The sequence below is a fragment of the Aquarana catesbeiana genome, linkage group LG01 (genome assembly GCF_042186555.1).
Source record: "Aquarana catesbeiana isolate 2022-GZ linkage group LG01, ASM4218655v1, whole genome shotgun sequence".
Taxonomy (NCBI): Eukaryota; Metazoa; Chordata; class Amphibia; order Anura; family Ranidae; genus Aquarana; species Aquarana catesbeiana.
The window spans coordinates 330,273,187-330,291,995 of record NC_133324.1 but is presented as its reverse complement, the minus strand read 5'-3'; the positions used below and the strand labels follow the sequence as shown (position 1 = coordinate 330,291,995).

Here is an 18,809-nt window from a genome sequence, read left to right as displayed (position 1 = left end):
CCTCCCTAACACATCTCTCATACACACTGCTTCTCTTCCTCCTCACAATCACCTCTGACTCCCAACCATCGTGGCTCGAATCCTTGCAAATGTTAAATATTTATATCGTTTTTTGTATTTTCACTAGATTTATATTTTTTCTGTTATTTAGGTAATACAGATCCTGAGGCACTGTTATTGTACACCATTCATCACATTTCTTTACTTTACAGTCCAGGTAGGAATATTTTTTTTTCTTTATATCCCTATAAGCATATTTTTAAGATTTTTTTTTATTATGTATAATTTTTTATGATAAATTTAATTCTTTTTTATTTTTCTTTCTTATTCTCTAGATTGCAAAGACAATTGGATTTGATTTTTATCAAAACCAAGCTAAAGGGAAATGTATATTATATTATAATGTTGAATATATTTATATCTGCGATATGTATTGTTTTTTTATATGTTATATTTATGTTTTTTATTCTTGATCTTTTCTCTCTACATAGCGCCTCTCTCTTTTTTTTTTCTATTGATCGGTATTCGTTTGTTATTTTTCTTTATTTTTCATATTATTACTCTCCTTTTCTGGTTCATTTGTTCATCTGGCTATCTTTTCTCTCGTTTGAAATAATTATATTTTTAGACCACTCCATCCTATAAACTTTTTTTTTGGGGGGGGGTTTTAGAAGTCCTTATTATCTTTATAATGGTTATTTATTGTTTGCTCTTCTTTTTTTTGTTTCCCAACTCACTTTTCTCTCTATCTCTATTATTTTTTTAGTTTAAATTGCTCGTTATTTTTTACTTATCGGACTCGCTATTCTCTCTTTCCTTATGGTACACTTTATCTTCTAACTTGACCAACTGTTTTGGCTCACTCATTTCTCATTCTCTCTTTTGATCTTCTATATTTCTTTGTCTTTTTCTGATTTTTTTTTCTCATGTGATCTTTATAATTTTTTAAAGCGGAGTTCCACACAAAAATGGAACTTTCTGCTTTTTGGAACCCTTCCCCCCTCCGGTGTCACAATTGGCACCTTTCAGGGGGGAGGGGGGTGCAGATACCTGTCTAAGACAGATATTTGCACCCACTTCCGGCATAAACTCCCGCGGGAGGCTATGCCTCTTCCCGTCCCCACCGCGCTGTCTGCTGGGACACACACGGGTCCCAGAGACAGCGGGGACCAGTTAGGAAGCGCAGCGCAACTCGCGCATGCGCAGTAGGGAACCCCTCACCTAGGATGGCGGCGGCAGCTGCCGAGAACCGAGTCGGTTCTCGGCGTCGCCTGCCGACATCGCTGGACCCTGGGACAGGTAAGTGGCCATTTATTAAAAGTCAGCAGCTGCAGTTTTTGTAGCTGCTGGCTTTTAATTTTTTTTTTTTTTGGCGGTTTAGGTGGACCCCCGCTTTAAGCAGTTGTATTCAGTTGCTCTTGATTGCTCAACTTTAACGTTATTAGTCTCTAGCCTATTTGATTATCTAAAGGTTTTATTTTAATGCATAGTTCGCGCTTTTTTGTGCTATCGCTTGCTCTTCTCTACTTTTATTTCATTATATTAATTGCTCTTTTCTCTTTCGCTTTCTTTGGTTTGGTCTTCTCCCCCCCCCCTTTTCTTTTACTAGCTTTTCTCTCGTATTTTCTTTTAGTCGTTCAAATCTATCTTTTGTTTTCTCCTAGGGCTCTTTCACACGGACATGTACGAGTGTAGAGCCCCCTCTGCTCAGTGGGGGATTGCTCCGTGGATCCCCGCTGAGCAGGCAGATGACAGGTCTGTCTCTGCACACTGTGCAGGGACTCTCCTCTATGGGGGATCAGATGATAACGGACTATAGAGTCCGTCATCACACGATCCGATCCACAAAACCAATTGAAATGTAGGTTTTTCCTCCCTTAGGCCCCTTTCACACAAACGATCCGTTATGGTCCACCTGTCAGTTTTTTTGGGCGGACCTGAAAAGACCCTCCATAGACCTTGATGGAGCGTTGGAATTCAGCGCTGACATGTCCGCTGACATCCGACCCGCTCTGATCCGAAAAAGTGTAACGTAGGAAAAACCTAATTTTCCGTCCGTTTCCCATCCCCCATAGGGGAGAGCGGCACTCTGACAGGTCCGATGCTGCACAGTGTGTAGCGACGGACCTGTCATCTTCCTGCTCAGTGGGGATCGGCGGAGCGTCCCCCACTGAGCAAGCGGATGTTCACGGGGCGGATCATCACTGATCCGCCCCATGTGAAAGAGCACTTACACTTTTTCTCATGGGAGCGGGTCCGATGTTAGCGGACATATCACTGCTGACATACGATGCTCCATAGAGGTCTATGGATGGTCCGCTCAGGTACGTCCAAAAAAGAGAAAGGCGGACCTTTACGGATCGTTCGTGTGAAAGAGGGATTACTTGTTTTTTAAAATTTAGTTTTACTAAAATTTAATTAATTTATGTCTGCCTTGCTCATCTTTACTTGTAAATCTTTTTCTTGTTTGCTTTTATCTATTTTTTATTATTTTAGCTAGCTATGTCTTCTCGGCATCATTCATCAATCAATCGCTATTCTGACTCTATCATAATTAGTTTAGCTTTCTCTTATCTCTTTTTTTTTTAGTTCACTCTCTATCAACTGTTCTTCTCTCTTTATATTTAGTTTTTTAATAATGTTTTAAGTTGGTTGGTTTAATTGGTTGGTTTAATTATTTATGTATTAAATTGTATATTTAGATATATATTTTTAAGTTTAGTTATTTATTATTATTTAATTTATTATCTCTCTCATTTTTGCTGTACAAATATTTTTAAATATTGTTATTGTTATTGAATTAATAAATATAAATATATTGCATTTAAAAATTAATAAAATATACTTTAATTTATCATATATAGTGTTTGTTTGTATTTTTATATGTCTTTTTATGTTCATATGTTGATATTTACATGTTACTTTATTTTATAAGTTGTTATTTATTTTGCTTTGACATTATACCGTTATTTAAAATTTTTAAATATAATTTAACAGAAGAATTATTATTTTAAATTCTATATTTAATAACAACAAAAAATAAATTAGACAATATATACACTTTTGAGTTAATACCTATATAGATTTTAAAAAAAAAATATTATAGAAATATGTATATTTTATAATCAAATCCAAAAATTGACCAATAACAGTTTTATTACATAATTCTAATTAGTCACGGTAATATGAAAATTTGGAGCGTGTATAATTCCTTTTATACTTATTCAAAATTAGACATCAAAAAAGGTAATATATTTTTGTTTTTTTTTATGTGTTTGTTTGTAAACGTTTGTCAGTGTGTTTGTGTGTTTTTACGTATAAGTATGTTATTTGTGTGTGTGTGTGTGTGTGTGTGTGTGTGTATATATATATATATATATATATATATATATATATATATATATATATATATATATGTATATGTATTTTTTTGTGTGTATGTAGGAATAGATAGAAATAGAATAAATGATTACATATATTTTACATAAATCTATGTATGTGTGTTTGTCTATCTATCTAATTTCTATATATCAATAATTATATATAAATACCAAATATAATAAATAAATATATATATATATATATATATATATATATATATATATATATATATATATATATATATATATATATATATATATATATATATATATATATATATATATATTTAATTTTTTTTTTTTTTAAATTAAATTATAATGGATATAATTGAAATGGTTTTTATATATTCTAAATAAAAATAATATTTTTCTACTTTTGTATTCCTAGAAATGCCGAACTGCTTTGTACCGAATTGCTGCCATTATAGTGGTAAATTATCTAGTCCACCAAATATAACATTGTATCGTTTCCCAAAAGATTGCAATGAAATCAAAATTTGGTTGGAGCACACAGGCATGGAACATTCTTTGATTGATAAGTTTTCTGCGCTGATATTGGCAGACAAAAGAGGAGATTTTTTTCGCATATGTTCCCAACATTTCGCATCAGATTGTTTTTATATTGAGGGAACAAGAAGAAAATTAAAAACAGGATCAATACCGACTATTTTTACAGCGATTCCAACAACATCCAAAAGTTATGAAGAAAAATGGGAAAATAGACTGTCAAAAATAGCTCGGAAAGAGTTAATGATGTCGGCCAGTTCAACATCTGCTTCATTTTACAAAAAAACATGCAACTGTGACTGTCATAAGAAAAAAGAATCTAATACAGTGACAATGAATGATGTGGGTACGCAAACAGGCATGTTTGATTTTCCATCTTTTGAATCTGATGAAACTTACATTAAAATAGCGGACGAAAGATTAGTCAATTTAGATCATTCGTATTTTGAGCAAGAGTTAATGCGACCACTTGATGCCTCAACACCAGACTTTCATTCCAAATCTAAAAGTCTCCGATCTTCAAAAATTTTGGAAACTACTGATACAGAAGATTTGGATCCATTGCTCCCAACATCACCTACAGTATTTGATATTCCATCACAAACTGGAAATAAAGAAAAGGCAATTCCTGCTACTGATATCGAAAGTCCAATCGCTGTCAAAAAAAGAAAACTGGCATATGAAGAAGACACAAGTTTTCACTTATCTGATTTTGACACCCCTCAAAAAAGTGACTACACGTTAAATGAGAGTGTAATTGATACACAAACTGTAGAAAGAATTAATGATCCTGTTAACTTGGTGAACGAACAAAAATGTATTGTATTCGAAACTTGTCTCGATACATTGCTTTTTCAAATGCAATGTCCCGACCAGACATGCTTTTCTAAAATTAAGACACTTGAAAAGAAAATAGTTGGTACAATGCTGTCTGTCTTTTCTACCTGTACTGCATTGCATCGCTTGAAACTTTGGGAAAGCCAGCCAAAGATAAAAAATTACGCTGCAGGTAATATTTTACTTGCAGGCGCAATTTGTTTGTCAGGTGGAAGCTTTCTAAAGGTTAATGTTTAATCTTAGTGGAATAGTGATGTTTGGAAAATCGTCCTATAACCTAGCCAAAAAAAAGAATATTTATCCTTCCATTGATCACAGCTGGAAGGAAAATTGTCAAAAAGTGAAAGAGGAATTGACAGGAACCTCGTTATTCCTCATCGGTGATGGACAATGTGACAGCCCCGGGTTTAGTGCTAAATACACCACATATACGTTTATGGATATCTATTCAAAAAAAATTGTGGATTTTGAATTGGTGCAGGTGTCCCAAACAACATCCTCGGTTGCCATGGAAAAATTGGCCTTTACCAAAAGTCTGGACAGAATACTGGAAAATGGATTTGATGTTCAGTTTGTAGGCACTGATAGGCACACGGGAATTCGGAAACTATTGACTACAGCAAAATATGAAAAAATAAATCATCAATTTGATATTTGGCATTACGTTAAAAATTTAAAAAGGAAATTGATGCAAATCTCCAAAAAAAAAGATTTTCGTCCAATTAAACCGTGGATTGGAGCCATATTGACCCATTTCTATTGGTGTAGCAGAAATTGTGATGGAAAAGAGGATGTTTTCAAAAATCGATGGGAATCTCTGCTACATCATATAGTAAATGAACATACGTGGACAGTTGGAGAAATGCAACATCATTGCCTACATGATGATCTCAGTATTCATTGTCCAAAGATTCCATGGCTAAAAAAAAACACACCTGCATTCGATTCATTATCTACAATTATAATGGACCCTCAAATAGATAAAGATCTAAAGCATCTGACATATTTCTGCCAAACTGGTACTATTGAGACATACCACAGCATGATGCTCAAATTTCGACCTAAGAGGATTCATTATAAATATGATTCCATGGAGGCTAGAACCCGATTGGCTGCATTGCAACACAACTTCAATGTTGGAAGAAAACTTGCAACAGTAAAAAAAATTGATGACAGTGGTGAGGTGTTTCAAGTGGAGCGGAAAAATTTAGAGTTCCCTAGAGGACGGAAAAAATGGATAGTTAGAAACGTGTACGAAAACATGTCTAATGAACATTCCAAAACTATTTTAGGTAACATGATGGCTATCATAGAGGGAACCTTGATTAGTACATGGAAATCTAAAAATGTGCTATTTCCCAAAAACATTGCCACAGAAGAAAGGCCGGAAACCAGTGCTGCAATAGCAAAGCACAGAACAAGATTTCCCATTGTTTAAGATATCTTATTTTTTTTTATGTGTTCTTTTATCTACGGTACATACATCTTTGTAATTTTGTTAAAGTTTATGGTTTTAAATGTTATCGACGGTTGAAAAATAAATTGGTTTATAGTGTTTGCACATTGAACTTGGATATATATTTTTTTTAAATCAGTATATACAATTTTTTTATTTGCACTAAATCTAAAAATGTTATTAATAAATTTAATTTTTTTTATAACAAAAATATCAAGAAAATGAATAAACATTAGCAGTAAATAAAGCACACACTAATTATTTATAGAATAAACTTTTATTTAATAATAAATAAACAAAAATACACAAATTTAAAATTAACCATAAAAATAATTTATTTTTTTATTTAATAGAAAGCCATTTCAGAAGCATCATAATCATTTGAGTAAAGAAATCCAACATATGATCCATTTGGATCAGGAAAAACATGTCTCACTGCATTAACAGCACAAGAAGGTATAACCCTTCTGTTTCCCTTTCCTAAAATCCCATAAATCCAAGCGATGAACATTCGATATGCTGTTTTACGTAATCTCCTGGAATAAATAAAACAAACATGTAAAATTATTATCTAAAAAAAAATATTTAAAAAAAAAAAAAAGTCATGAAATTCATAAATATAAATATTATCAGCTTACGGATTTACTCAAAATAATCTATATTTCAAAAGAGAAAAAATACATGAAAGATAACTAATGACCTGTTGTTATTGGCATCTACAATCGGGATATTATCCAGATGAATCGCGATATTCGCTATCCTCACATGTTCATGGTGCACAATTTGCGAAAGAAATGTATCTGCCTGCGTAATGCATTGATGTCCCTCTGGTATGCAAGCATCAACCGCATCAACTTCACGGCAACAGATCGACTCAACTTGTGTGGGCATTTTTATGCACCTTTCACACGAACACCAATTGGTATTGCCTATTCTTTCTGTTTCGGTTACTTCAGTGTCTTCTGTTGAAGATCCATCGCTAGTCGAGGATATGGTGGGATTATTTGGGAAAGCCGGATCATTTTCTGGTGCTGGATACCTAGCCCAGATTTTCTTTATAAGCAATCTTCGCTATGAGTAAATAATAAAAACAAAAAATTATTTTAGAATAATTTATTTTTGTATTAATTACATTTATTTATTTTGAACATTTAGCAAACAAGCATGTTTTGATCATCAGTTATGTGATGTGAAGAGGCTTTGATGATGTATACTAAAAGAATGCATTGATTGTCAACAATAAGGCGGGACTGATGGGCACCGATGGCCTGCACTGAGAGGAACTGATAATACCGCATTGGTGAGCACTGACAGTCAGAAATGGTGTGCACTGTTACGTGCAACTGGTGGTCAAATTGAGGTGTCAGCGATGGTTAGCACTGAAGGTCACTGCTGGGCATTGACTGAGGGGCAATGATCAGCACTAGATCTTGACCGGGATAGGCAGCTGTGAAAGGTGGCAATGAGGAGTTACTGTTTGGAATATTTGTTTAGAATTTATTGGTTGCACAGTTTTCAAACGGTGTGCACTGATTTGAGTCAATGTGGTTAGTGGTGGCCACAGATTATGAGGAAACATTTTTTTACCTCTTGGGGACGAAATCACCCTGCCAAAAAACTGCTTAGATAAATATTTTTATACTCATGCTATCAGCGTGAGTCTAATAATAATAAAATCACTATTTTTTATAATCACGTGATCATCTGTCATGTACTTACATGTGATGACATGGCAAGGGGCCGTGATCACCCAAGTTTCAGTGATTGGTTCAGAAATTCTTATTTTTTAATGGTTGAATTAAGACACCAGTCAATCCATTTATATATAAAGGAGGTTGGTTTTTGTGTCTTAAATTGACGCTATCCCTACCGACATTCTTCACTAACAAAAGGGAGAACACAATAGATCAGGGGTGTACTAAAATTTTTCAAAGAGGGCCAGATTTTATTAAATGAACATGCGTGAAGGCCGACCGTTTTGCCTGAAATTCTATGAACCATAAAAATTTGGTCTAAGTGTGTTCGTTCGAGCACTAATACACTGCCCAACAAGAATTCTCCTGCCTTTGTGGCTGTGTGTGTGTTGAAGAGATGAGCTTGGCCGTGTTATTTGGATATACCCTATTTATCGGCGTATAACACGCACCTGCACTTTAAGAGGGATGTTTCATGAAAAAATAAATTAATATTTTTAATAAAAGAACTGTGAAGCAAAATAAGGGACAGTGCCCATCAGCAGATCCTCAATTACCATGAATGCAGCACCCACCATTGACAGGAATGAACCCACCATTGCCAGGAAGGCAGGACCCACCATTGCCATGAATGCACCCACCATTGCTAGGAATGCACCCATCTTTACCATGAATGCAGCACAGACCATTGCCAGGAATGCACCCACAATTGCCAGTAATGTACCCACCATTGCCAGTAATGCACTCAACCATTACCATCAGCGCAGCCCTGTAGGGCACATGGAGGGGGTATGACGAGCGCCAAAGATATCCTACAGGAGAATCTCCTGTTTACACAGCGGCCTCTTTAAGAAAAAGTCCCGCCTCCTTTGATGGACAGAACAGTCATCCAATGGCAGCGCCAGAGACGGGACTTCCTATTACAGAGGCAGCCGTGTAAAAAGGAAATACTAATATTGTGTGCACTGCGCTCGTCCCGCCTCCTCCCTCCGAGGCAGCCAGCCTATATATCTTTTGTGGCCCCGGCGCTGGGCGATCGTCGGGGGCCACAAAAGATATACATGTTTAGATAACCAAGCGGGTCGTTCAAACCCGGACTGCGGGCCGTCCAAAGTCCGCGGGCTGGACTTTGGACATGCCTGCAATAGATATACTGCCAATTTGGAGAGAAGCCATCAAAACTACAAGCATGAGATAAAATTTTACATCTATAGAGAGATATTATATATATATATATATATATATATATATATATAATCTATCTTTAGATATACCGTATTTATCGGCGTATAGCACGCACTTTTTTCCCCTTAAAATCAGGGGAAAATCGCAGGTGCGTATTATACGCCGATCCCCTGCGATCCGGAGCTGTCAGATTTTCAAAATCGCCAACCGCGATATGAAAATGGCGCCGCCGGCGACGAAATACACAGTGCCAGTCCTCGGCTCTTCTCGGCCACTTTCGTCTTCACTCGAGCGCCGCCCGAACCTAGCCGAGTGTACTCGGCTAGGTTCGGATAGCTCCGCTTGGGACTACGAGTGGAGCCAAAAGTAAACGAGAGCCGCCGAAAAGAGCCGAGGACAGGCTCTGTGTATTTCGGCGCCGGCGGCGCCATTTTCAAATCGCGGTCGGCGATTTTAAAAGACAGGATGGCAGGGGTCACAGGATGCAAGGCTGCATTGGGGAAGGCTGCACTGGGGAAGGCTGCACTGACAAGGCTGCACTGACATGGCTGCACTGACATGGCTTCACTGACAAGGCTGCACTGAGAAGGCTGCAATGATGGGCATTTAAATGTAAGGTTTTTTTCCTTCAACTTCCCTCCTAAAAGTTTTTATTTCCTTAAAATTCCCTCCTAAATTGGGGTGCGTGTTATACGCCGGTGCGTGTTATACTCCGATAAATACGGTAAGTGAGATTTTCATGTATATTTTTTTTGTGTGTGTGTGTGTGTGTGTGTGTGTGTGTGTATATGTAAATATACAACCTGATAAGGTCAGGGATTTAATTTAGAGTTCTCACTTAATATAATGCCTACGTGTAAATCTGTTATGAATGTAACTTTTGGCTGTTGAACTCAGTTGAAGCTGCTTTTGTTTTCTTGTAACTGTATTACCATGGTGTTGAAGCTTGTGTTCGTAGCCCAGGTGACTCCTGTTGTTGTTTACCCTTGCCCTTTGTGGGGGTTGTGCTAATGCTATTGTTTGTATAATTGCCTATAAAAGGCCTTTGAAAGAGTAAAGACAGTAGTCCATTATGCTCAAGAACTGATACACGGATTTCTGACTCTGTGTCTTAATTCCTATAGAAGCAATAATTTGACAAAGCAATATAAACTTAAAGCAACTTATTTAAAAGTTGAACCTAACATTTTGGCGCCCGGAGCAGGGACTCACCAATGATACTACAAGAGGTGGCTGAGCTACGCTGACGGAACAAAAAGGAATAGGCATTCCGGGAACCACAGATTAAAAAAACCTGGCCAGGTAAGAAAAAGCTTTATTTTTCTTATATTCTGTGCTCCCCTGATTTGTGCCTATCCGTTCTGTCAGTTACGGTTCTCCTGGTTTTAAAACACCAGCCTCTGTAGTGGTGAGTCTAGAATTACTGCATATTTTAGTTTATATTGCTGGAATTATTTGTTTGTTTTGTTGTCTGTGTCTGTCTTGTTGAGAAAGTGAATGAGCCTTGTCAAGGATGGTATGAGTTAGAAGGGGATTGCCGAACTAAGCAACGGAATGCGCCTTACCTCACATGATTGGGAACTTGAGGGCTTGTGAGCTTGGGGGTCTGACGCTTATGCTTAACCTCACATCTAACTCATAAACCATAGACGGGTTGAGAGTATAAGCCCTGTCTGCTCCATAAAGCAGGGATAAGAGTGTATGAGAGGGATTCCCAGATACGGGGAGGGAATAAGATCTCCAAAAGTCCGGAGATCTAGTCGGATACCTGGCCACTTAAAGGAATGCTTGTATATGTTGTAGCCGCATTTTTGTATATGTTGTAGCCGCATTCTGGTTTGTTATTGGGCTAGCATATAAAGTAATTATTTGTTATTGGGCTAGCATATAAAGTAATTCGATTTCAGAAATCTCATTCCGGAAGAGGTTTTTAGTATTCTAGCACCCTAGGAGGAAGGCAACGAGGAACTAGTGTAACTTAGCTGGTTTGTTATTGGGCTAGCATATAAAGTAATTATTCATTCTTGTATATGTTGTAGCCGCATTATATTGTACACTAAGTGTCCCACACGCTACCTAGGCAGGACTGTTAGAATGGGCCAGAGGAACACAAAACCCCGTCAGGGAATAGTGGCGCACTATACGGTGCCACAGATAATTAAGAACATTTATGGGAAAACCGAAGCACAGGACTTAAAGGATGTCCTTCGTAAATTTAAGGTGAAAGGAGCAGCGGGCTTAGACCCGGATGTATGGAGTGAAATAAAAAGGGACAGACAAGGAGAGGTGTTAGAGAAGCAATGGATGCGTCAGGTTCAATGCTTAATTAAGGTCTCAAATAGAGCGAAAGAAGAGGGGTGGAAGTATAATCCAGATTGTGATGGTTGGGATATGAAAGATAGAAGAACAAAAAATGTCGAGGCTCCCAGCTCAGCCATCCCACCCCCATACACTGACGTAGAACGCAAACCACACAAGATATATCCAGGACTTGAGGGGAGAGGATGGGTTTGTCAGGATTGTGGAGCACAAAACCCAGAATGGGCAGCAGAATGTGTGCATTGTGGGGCACAAAAACCTCATCCAGAAACTGTAGCTCCCGTACGCACTGATACACGCATTGTTCAGGTAAACAATCCAGAATTTGGACAAGCAGCCCATCCAAATGCCCCACCTACTGTCACTCGTAGAATGCAAATAAGGACTTGGGCACCATGGTCGGCAGACACCCTTATGGCATTAATACAGAGCGCCCCAGACCCGGTAGCAAAGCCAGCTGCTTTTTGTAGATTTGTGACACAGTTAATGAATACACATGAAGCGACCTGGCAGGATGGGGAGGATCTATGCAGACACAAAATGACTCTGACCCTGTTTAACCAGTTTATGACAGAAATAGGTCCACACAGACCTGCAGGACAAGTTGATGGGGAGGGCAACCTGGAGGCAGGACATGTCAGACATATAGACTCAAGGGCCCCTTTTATTGCTAGATTAGAAGCTTTTTGTCAGGCAAAACAACAGGAGAGGGGGTCCATATCACCCATGAAGCAAATGCCAGGACAGACTGTATCGGAATTTTACTTATCTATGGAAAGTATGATGGCAGATGAGGGATTGGACTTGGCCCTGCCAGTCACAATCCGAGCCTTCAATAGACAATTTATGGAGGGATTAATTCCACGGATAAGTGAGAGACTGAAAGCCTGCACACCAGAGTGGAGGGCAACTAGAGATAGAGGGACGTTGTTACAAAAAGCGCAAGGCATAGAGGCGGACTTAGCAGAAACCAAAGGGAGGAAATCTCATGCTATCAACGCACTCGGGGGTCCCCAAGAGCAAGGTAGAGGTTCCTTTCGCAAACCCCTTACCTGTCACTACTGTAACAAGATTGGTCACATCAGACGCAACTGTAGGAAAAGAATAAGGGATGAAGGAGAGGAAGGTGTTGATTCTCCAGTTAATTAGAGAAGGAACCAGCCCAGGGACAACAAAAATAGTCATATCAGGCAGCAGGGAGATGGTCCACGAGCATGACTCACCCCGGTTTTAGAAAAATCCAAAACAACAATGCTTAAGACAAATATAACGGTTGGTAATAAGAAAATCTCTTGTTTAGTCGATACAGGAGCTTCACGCTCGTTACTTTCTGACTCTGAACTACTCCCTGGCCAAAAATCACCTGACACTTTACTAATAACTGGATATGATGGCATTTTAGCCGACGCCCCGCTTACAAAACCTCTGAAAGTTAAAGTAGGAAACCACATGTTCCTTTCACGCTTTCTGGTATCCAGAGGAGCCCCCACTAATTTGTTAGGAGCTGACATTTTGCAGAAAATAGGAGCTAACATTACCTATCACCCAGATGGCACTGTCACCTTAGCTATAGGGGATAATCAAGAACACATGGAGATGTGTAACCTGATACAATACCTAGAGGAGGAATCGGAATTGTCCGGCCCACCTCCTTCAGACTTAGATCAGATTTTGTCGTCCCTTCCAGGAGAACTATGGGAGAAACATCCAGCTGATGTTGGACTTTTGCCCATACCTCCGGTTACCCTACAGCTGATTCCAGGAGCAGTGCTTCCCCAACAAAAGCAGTATCCACTTAGTGCACCTCAAGAGGCGGCCATAGAAATGCAGGTCCAATCCTTCTTAAAAAGTGGAGTTCTAAAAGAGGTAAAATCACCGGCAAACACTCCCTTGTACCCGGTTAAAAAGAAATTAGTAGCCGGTAGTCCGGTTAAGTATAGAATGGTCCAAGACCTTAGAGCGGTCAACAAAATACTAGCCCCGATGACACCTTTAGTACCCAATCCACATACATTACTGTCACAAATACCATCAACCAGTATGTACTTTACGGTTATAGATTTAGCGAATGCTTTCTTTTCCGTCCCGCTTGCTGAAGAATGCCAACTTTGGTTCGCATTTTCAATAAAAAATCGGCAACTAACCTGGACACGCCTACCTCAGGGTATGGTGCATTCACCTACCTTGTATTCGCGAGCATTGCAAACGGTGTTGGGAGAATGGGTACCACCAGATTCCTGTGTATTGTTACAATATGTGGATGATTTATTGTTATGCTGCCCTGACAAGGAAACTTGTTTGGCCACCACCCTTAATTTGTTGCGATTTTTGGCAGAAAAAGGTTGCAAGGTTAATAAGAAAAAGTTACAAGTGTGTCAGGAAAAAGTTATCTTTTTGGGACATTGTATATCACAGGGTACGAGACATCTCACTGAGGAGAGGGTTCAAGTGATAAAGGGAATGTTACCCCCACGGAATTTCAAACAATTGCGTATGTTTTTAGATATCGTGTCATATTGTAGACAGTGGATACCACATGCTAGCGCTTTGATGCAGCCATTATACGATTGTTTGAAAATTGTACCGTATGTGCTTACAGAAGTAGCATATGAGTCGTTTATCACTTTGAAAAAGTTGTTGATTTCTGCCCCAGCTATTGGTATACCAGATTACACCAAGATATTTAATCTGTACATTGCTGAGATCACTGGACATGCCACAGGTGTTCTGACACAGGCACATGTAAAACAAAGACCAGTCGCTTACTTTTCAGCAGCATTAGATCCAGTATCTAGAGGTTCACCGTCCTGTGTACGGGCGGTAGCTGCAGTGTCAATTATCATAGATAAGTCATCAGAGATTGTTCTAGACAATCCAGTCGTAGTGCATACCACACATGACATACATGCAATCTTGTCTCAGGTACAGCCCAAACACATTTCAATGGCTAGGCAATTAAGATTACAGTGTACTTTACTCTTACCTCCAAATGTTACTTTTCAGCGCTGTACAACCTTAAATTTGGCCACCTTTTTGCCTCTTCAGTCACCAGATTTGGCAAGGGGGAATGATAGTGCTAATAGTACTAGTGAGAAAGGAAATGAGGAAACTGACACTCTTTTGTTTAAGGAAGTAAATGAACACGATTGTTTTCAGCTCATGGAACAGGAGACAATGGGATTCCCACACGTTACAGATACACCAATTTTAAACGCTGAGCACACTTTGTACATAGATGGTAGCAGGTTTGCTGATGACAAGGGTAAATATCACACAGGGTATGCTGTAGTGACTGATACACAGGTAATTGAAGCACAGGCCTTACCAGCCCACACGTGAGCACAGGAAGCAGAATTAAAAGCTTTAGAACAAGCTCTAGAATACTTAAAAGAACGAGAAGGGAATATTTACACTGACTCTGCCTACGCTTATGGTGTAGCGCACGATTATGGCCACATATGGAGGGCTAGAGGTTATCTGACAGCAGCAGGTACACCTGTAAAACATGGAGAAGGGATTAAGAGAGTCCTGAACAATCTTAAAAAGGTTAAACGAGTGGCCATCATGAAGATAGCGGCACACACGAGCGCAAAAACAATTGAGGCAAAAGGAAATGCATTTGCAGATTTGACTGCAAAACAGGCAGCTCTAGGGGAAGGAAGCCCTGAGACTATAGCAGCGGTAGAGGTGAGTATCCCAGAACCAACATGGCAGCAGCTGAGTAAATTACAGGAGCAAGCAGGGGAGAGCGAGAAAGATAAGTGGGTCAGAATGGGAGCAGCACCAGACCTTGACAATGTATGGAGGGAAGGGGGCAAAATATGCCTACCTGCCTCTCTGTACCCAGCAATGGCAGCGGCAGTTCACCTACCCACACACGTCAGTTCCAATTCCATGTATAGGATTGTGAACCAAGGATGGCTCGCCCCTGGATTCAGTAGCACTGCAAGAAACTACTGTGCAGCCTGCCAAATCTGTCTCCTGAATAACCCAGGACAGAAAGTGAAAACCCCACGAAAACACCAGGTCCGGGCCCAATACCCCTTCCAGAGACTGCAAATTGATTACATACAAATGCCTAAGAGCGGCCCCTTTGAATTTGTCCTCGTGTGTATCGATTTATTCTCAGGTTGGCCCGAAAGTTATCCAATAAAATCGGCTACAGCTAAAGCCACAGCTAAGAAACTGATCACTGAGTTAATACCTAGGTTCGGTCTTCCTGAAACCATAGAATCAGATAGGGGGACACACTTTACAGGAGAAATCATGCAGAATGTGATGACCATGTTAGGGGTTCAACAAAGTTTTCACACCACTTACCACCCACAGAGTTCGGGATCAGTGGAGAGAGTAAATGGGACAATAAAGTTAAAAATACAAAAAGCCATGCAGGAGTTAAACAAGCCATGGCCTGAATGTCTGCCTTTGGCTTTATTCTCTATAAGGTACACTCCAACTGGAAAAACAGGATTATCCCCATACGAAATACTTTTTGGGAATGCACCTAGATTAGGTTTATACTTTCCACAGAGTATGCAATTGCAATGTGATAGTTTGACTGCATATGTGATACAATTACAACAACGTCTAACTAAGATCCACAAAAGTGTGTATTCTTCTCTTCCAGACCCTAATTCAATAACAGGTACACATACGCTGCTACCAGGGGATTATGTATATGTAAAGAAACACACCAGAAAGACATTGGAACCCAGGTTTGAAGGTCCTTACCAAGTACTCTTGACCACAGCCACCTCAGTAAAGCTGGAAGGAAAACCTACCTGGATACACGCATCACATTGCAAGAAACAACCCGAGAAAACAACATGATGAAATATCTACTTACATATTTTTTGTTGAAGATTGTTGTTTTACAAATATATGCATGGACTCCTGGTATTAATGTACTTGAAGTAGAGGAAACAATGACTTTCGAATGGAGCATAGATGACCCTAAAGTGGCAAATGTATCAGGATATGAGATAAATAAGGATTACACTGTGGGTAATTATACTGTTGAAGGACATAGGCGACCTTTTCATGTAGATGTAGGTATAGCATGGATACAGGCAGACCCCCTCTCAGAAGTAACTGTAACTTTCCAGTGGAACGATAATATGGGTTTCCCCTTTAACAATAGTAAGAACCATAGGTGTCATAAAATATCCCTTTCACAGACATGGAAACAAGCCCGGGAACGGGTAGTGGGACAAATGTACCAAATATTAACAGTCATGGCAGAAGGAGGGAATATAACCGAAGGGATGTTTAATCTGACAGATATTACCGTTAATCAATCCAGTACTTTCCTCTGCATCTTGGTGGAGGGAAGAGAGAAATGATGGGTGGTACTGGATGGCACAGACCTATGGGTTTCACATACAAATGGAGGAAGAAGTAACGCCAACAATTGAATCTTCCATATTAACACCCGTACCAAACACTTGCATAAATGTATCAACATCACAACAGAAAACAAAAATAAAATTCAATATCACCTTTCCCCCGATACCGGAGTGTAGGTATAAACGAGAATGGTACGACACACTATTGGGACTGACAGGTACAGGGATGGGAATTTTAAACTCGGTCGAAATAGAAGAAATGAACAACAGATGGAAGCATGCAGGGGGACACATAGCTGACAGCTTGACTATCACAAGCAAATGGTTACCCACTCCTTTTGAAACCCAATTGCAAGAAATACCCCTATTACAATTTTTGGGAGGGTTAATAAATCACACGATAGGAGCAGAGCTCCAGCTGTGGAATCAAAATCAACAGTTTGTAAATTTCACACAGTGCTCTTTTAACCTCTTATCCTATCATATACAAATAAATAGGGCCAGGACTGAACTACAGTTGGGAAATTATCATACCTGGATGAAATATTTTAAGGGTTTAACTGACGATGGTGTATGGTTCCAAGTAAAAGGGGATAAGATAGAATGTGAGGAGAAATGGTGTGTAGGAAGGTTCGAAGCATACCGGGTAGCAGATGTAATGGAAATGTGTAAAATAGTGGTCATGCCACTAGTAATTAAAGACGAGTTTTGGTATCCAGAAATATATGGGAAATATGTAGATAAAGGAAATAGAACCCATGATTTACCTCTATGTGAAGGAACCAATAAGGGAATGGTATGTGGCAGAAGTTCCCCAGTATATGAACCTTGCTTGTTAAAATACCAAACTAGCATATGCAAAATGCAAAGAACACCGATAAATGTGAACAATAGATTCATAGAAATAGGACCCCAGCATATTTGTATCATTACTAATGATAACCGCACCATGTCAGCATTAAATAAATCGGCGCCGTTTGCGGGATGTATAAAAAAGATTAAAATATTACAATGGGGTAACGACACCTATCTTTTTGAACCAGACGCCGATAAGATATTCTCTTCAGTCTATGAGGTACATAATCTCACTGACACTACACCCTTTATAATTTCTTTAGACCCACTAAAACAGGTTTTGGAACAATCAGAGTTGTTAAGACAACACATAGAAACACTAGAACATACCCTACAGAATAACCTTGTATCTGCAATTATTGACAAAGGTAGACTAGTACATCTTTCCTCACAGATACAACAGGATACTGCACCACATTGGTGGGATATATTTAGTGGAATGTCTTCTACAGCAACCAATACCTTTCACTGGTTGTTAAGTCCAATGGTAATTATTATTCTAATATTAATATCACTTACAATCACGAATATATGTGTATACAGGAAAATAAATAGGAAAATTAGGAGAATAGACAGGGCATACCGATAAATGTGTATTGACATCACCCTACTCTTATAAAACTCCTCTTCTTGAATTTTAAGATGTTGGTAATACCTAGGGGGATGGGTTCTACCCCTCTGACAACTCGCGGTCAGGGAAAGGACTCTGGGGAAAAACTGACTAGAACTTATTCATGAGGACCCAGGGGGAAGGAGAGGATGATGTCAAAGGGGGAAATTGATAAGGTCAGGGATTTAATTTAGAGTTCTCACTTAATATAATGCCTACGTGTAAATCTGTTATGAATGTAACTTTTGGCTGTTGAACTCAGTTGAAGCTGCTTTTGTTTTCTTGTAACTGTATTACCATGGTGTTGAAGCTTGTGTTCGTAGCCCAGGTGACTCCTGTTGTTGTTTACCCTTGCCCTTTGTGGGGGTTGTGCTAATGCTATTGTTTGTATAATTGCCTATAAAAGGCCTTTGAAAGAGTAAAGACAGTAGTCCATTATGCTCAAGAACTGATACACGGATTTCTGACTCTGTGTCTTAATTCCTATAGAAGCAATAATTTGACAAAGCAATATAAACTTAAAGCAACTTATTTAAAAGTTGAACCTAACAAACCATAGAAATCACAAAGAAATACACACATATGTGTTGATGAACTGCATTACATATAAATTAGACTTAC

At 38.8% G+C, this 18,809-nt stretch overlaps 1 protein-coding gene across 1 annotated transcript in view; it reads right to left on the bottom strand.

Moving 5' to 3' along the window:
• Nucleotides 1-6,490: 6,490 nt before the first annotated feature.
• LOC141132210 (P2X purinoceptor 7-like) overlaps nt 6,491-18,809 on the bottom strand; it is a 12,549-nt gene continuing 230 nt past the window's right edge. Inside the window, exons 3-4 of the mRNA XM_073620382.1 lie at nt 6,881-7,251; nt 6,491-6,716 (exon numbers count right to left, since the gene is read on the bottom strand). Of these exons, the coding sequence (XP_073476483.1) occupies nt 6,527-6,716; nt 6,881-7,251 (561 nt within the window). The 3' untranslated portion in view covers nt 6,491-6,526. The remainder of the gene's footprint in view (nt 6,717-6,880; nt 7,252-18,809) is intronic.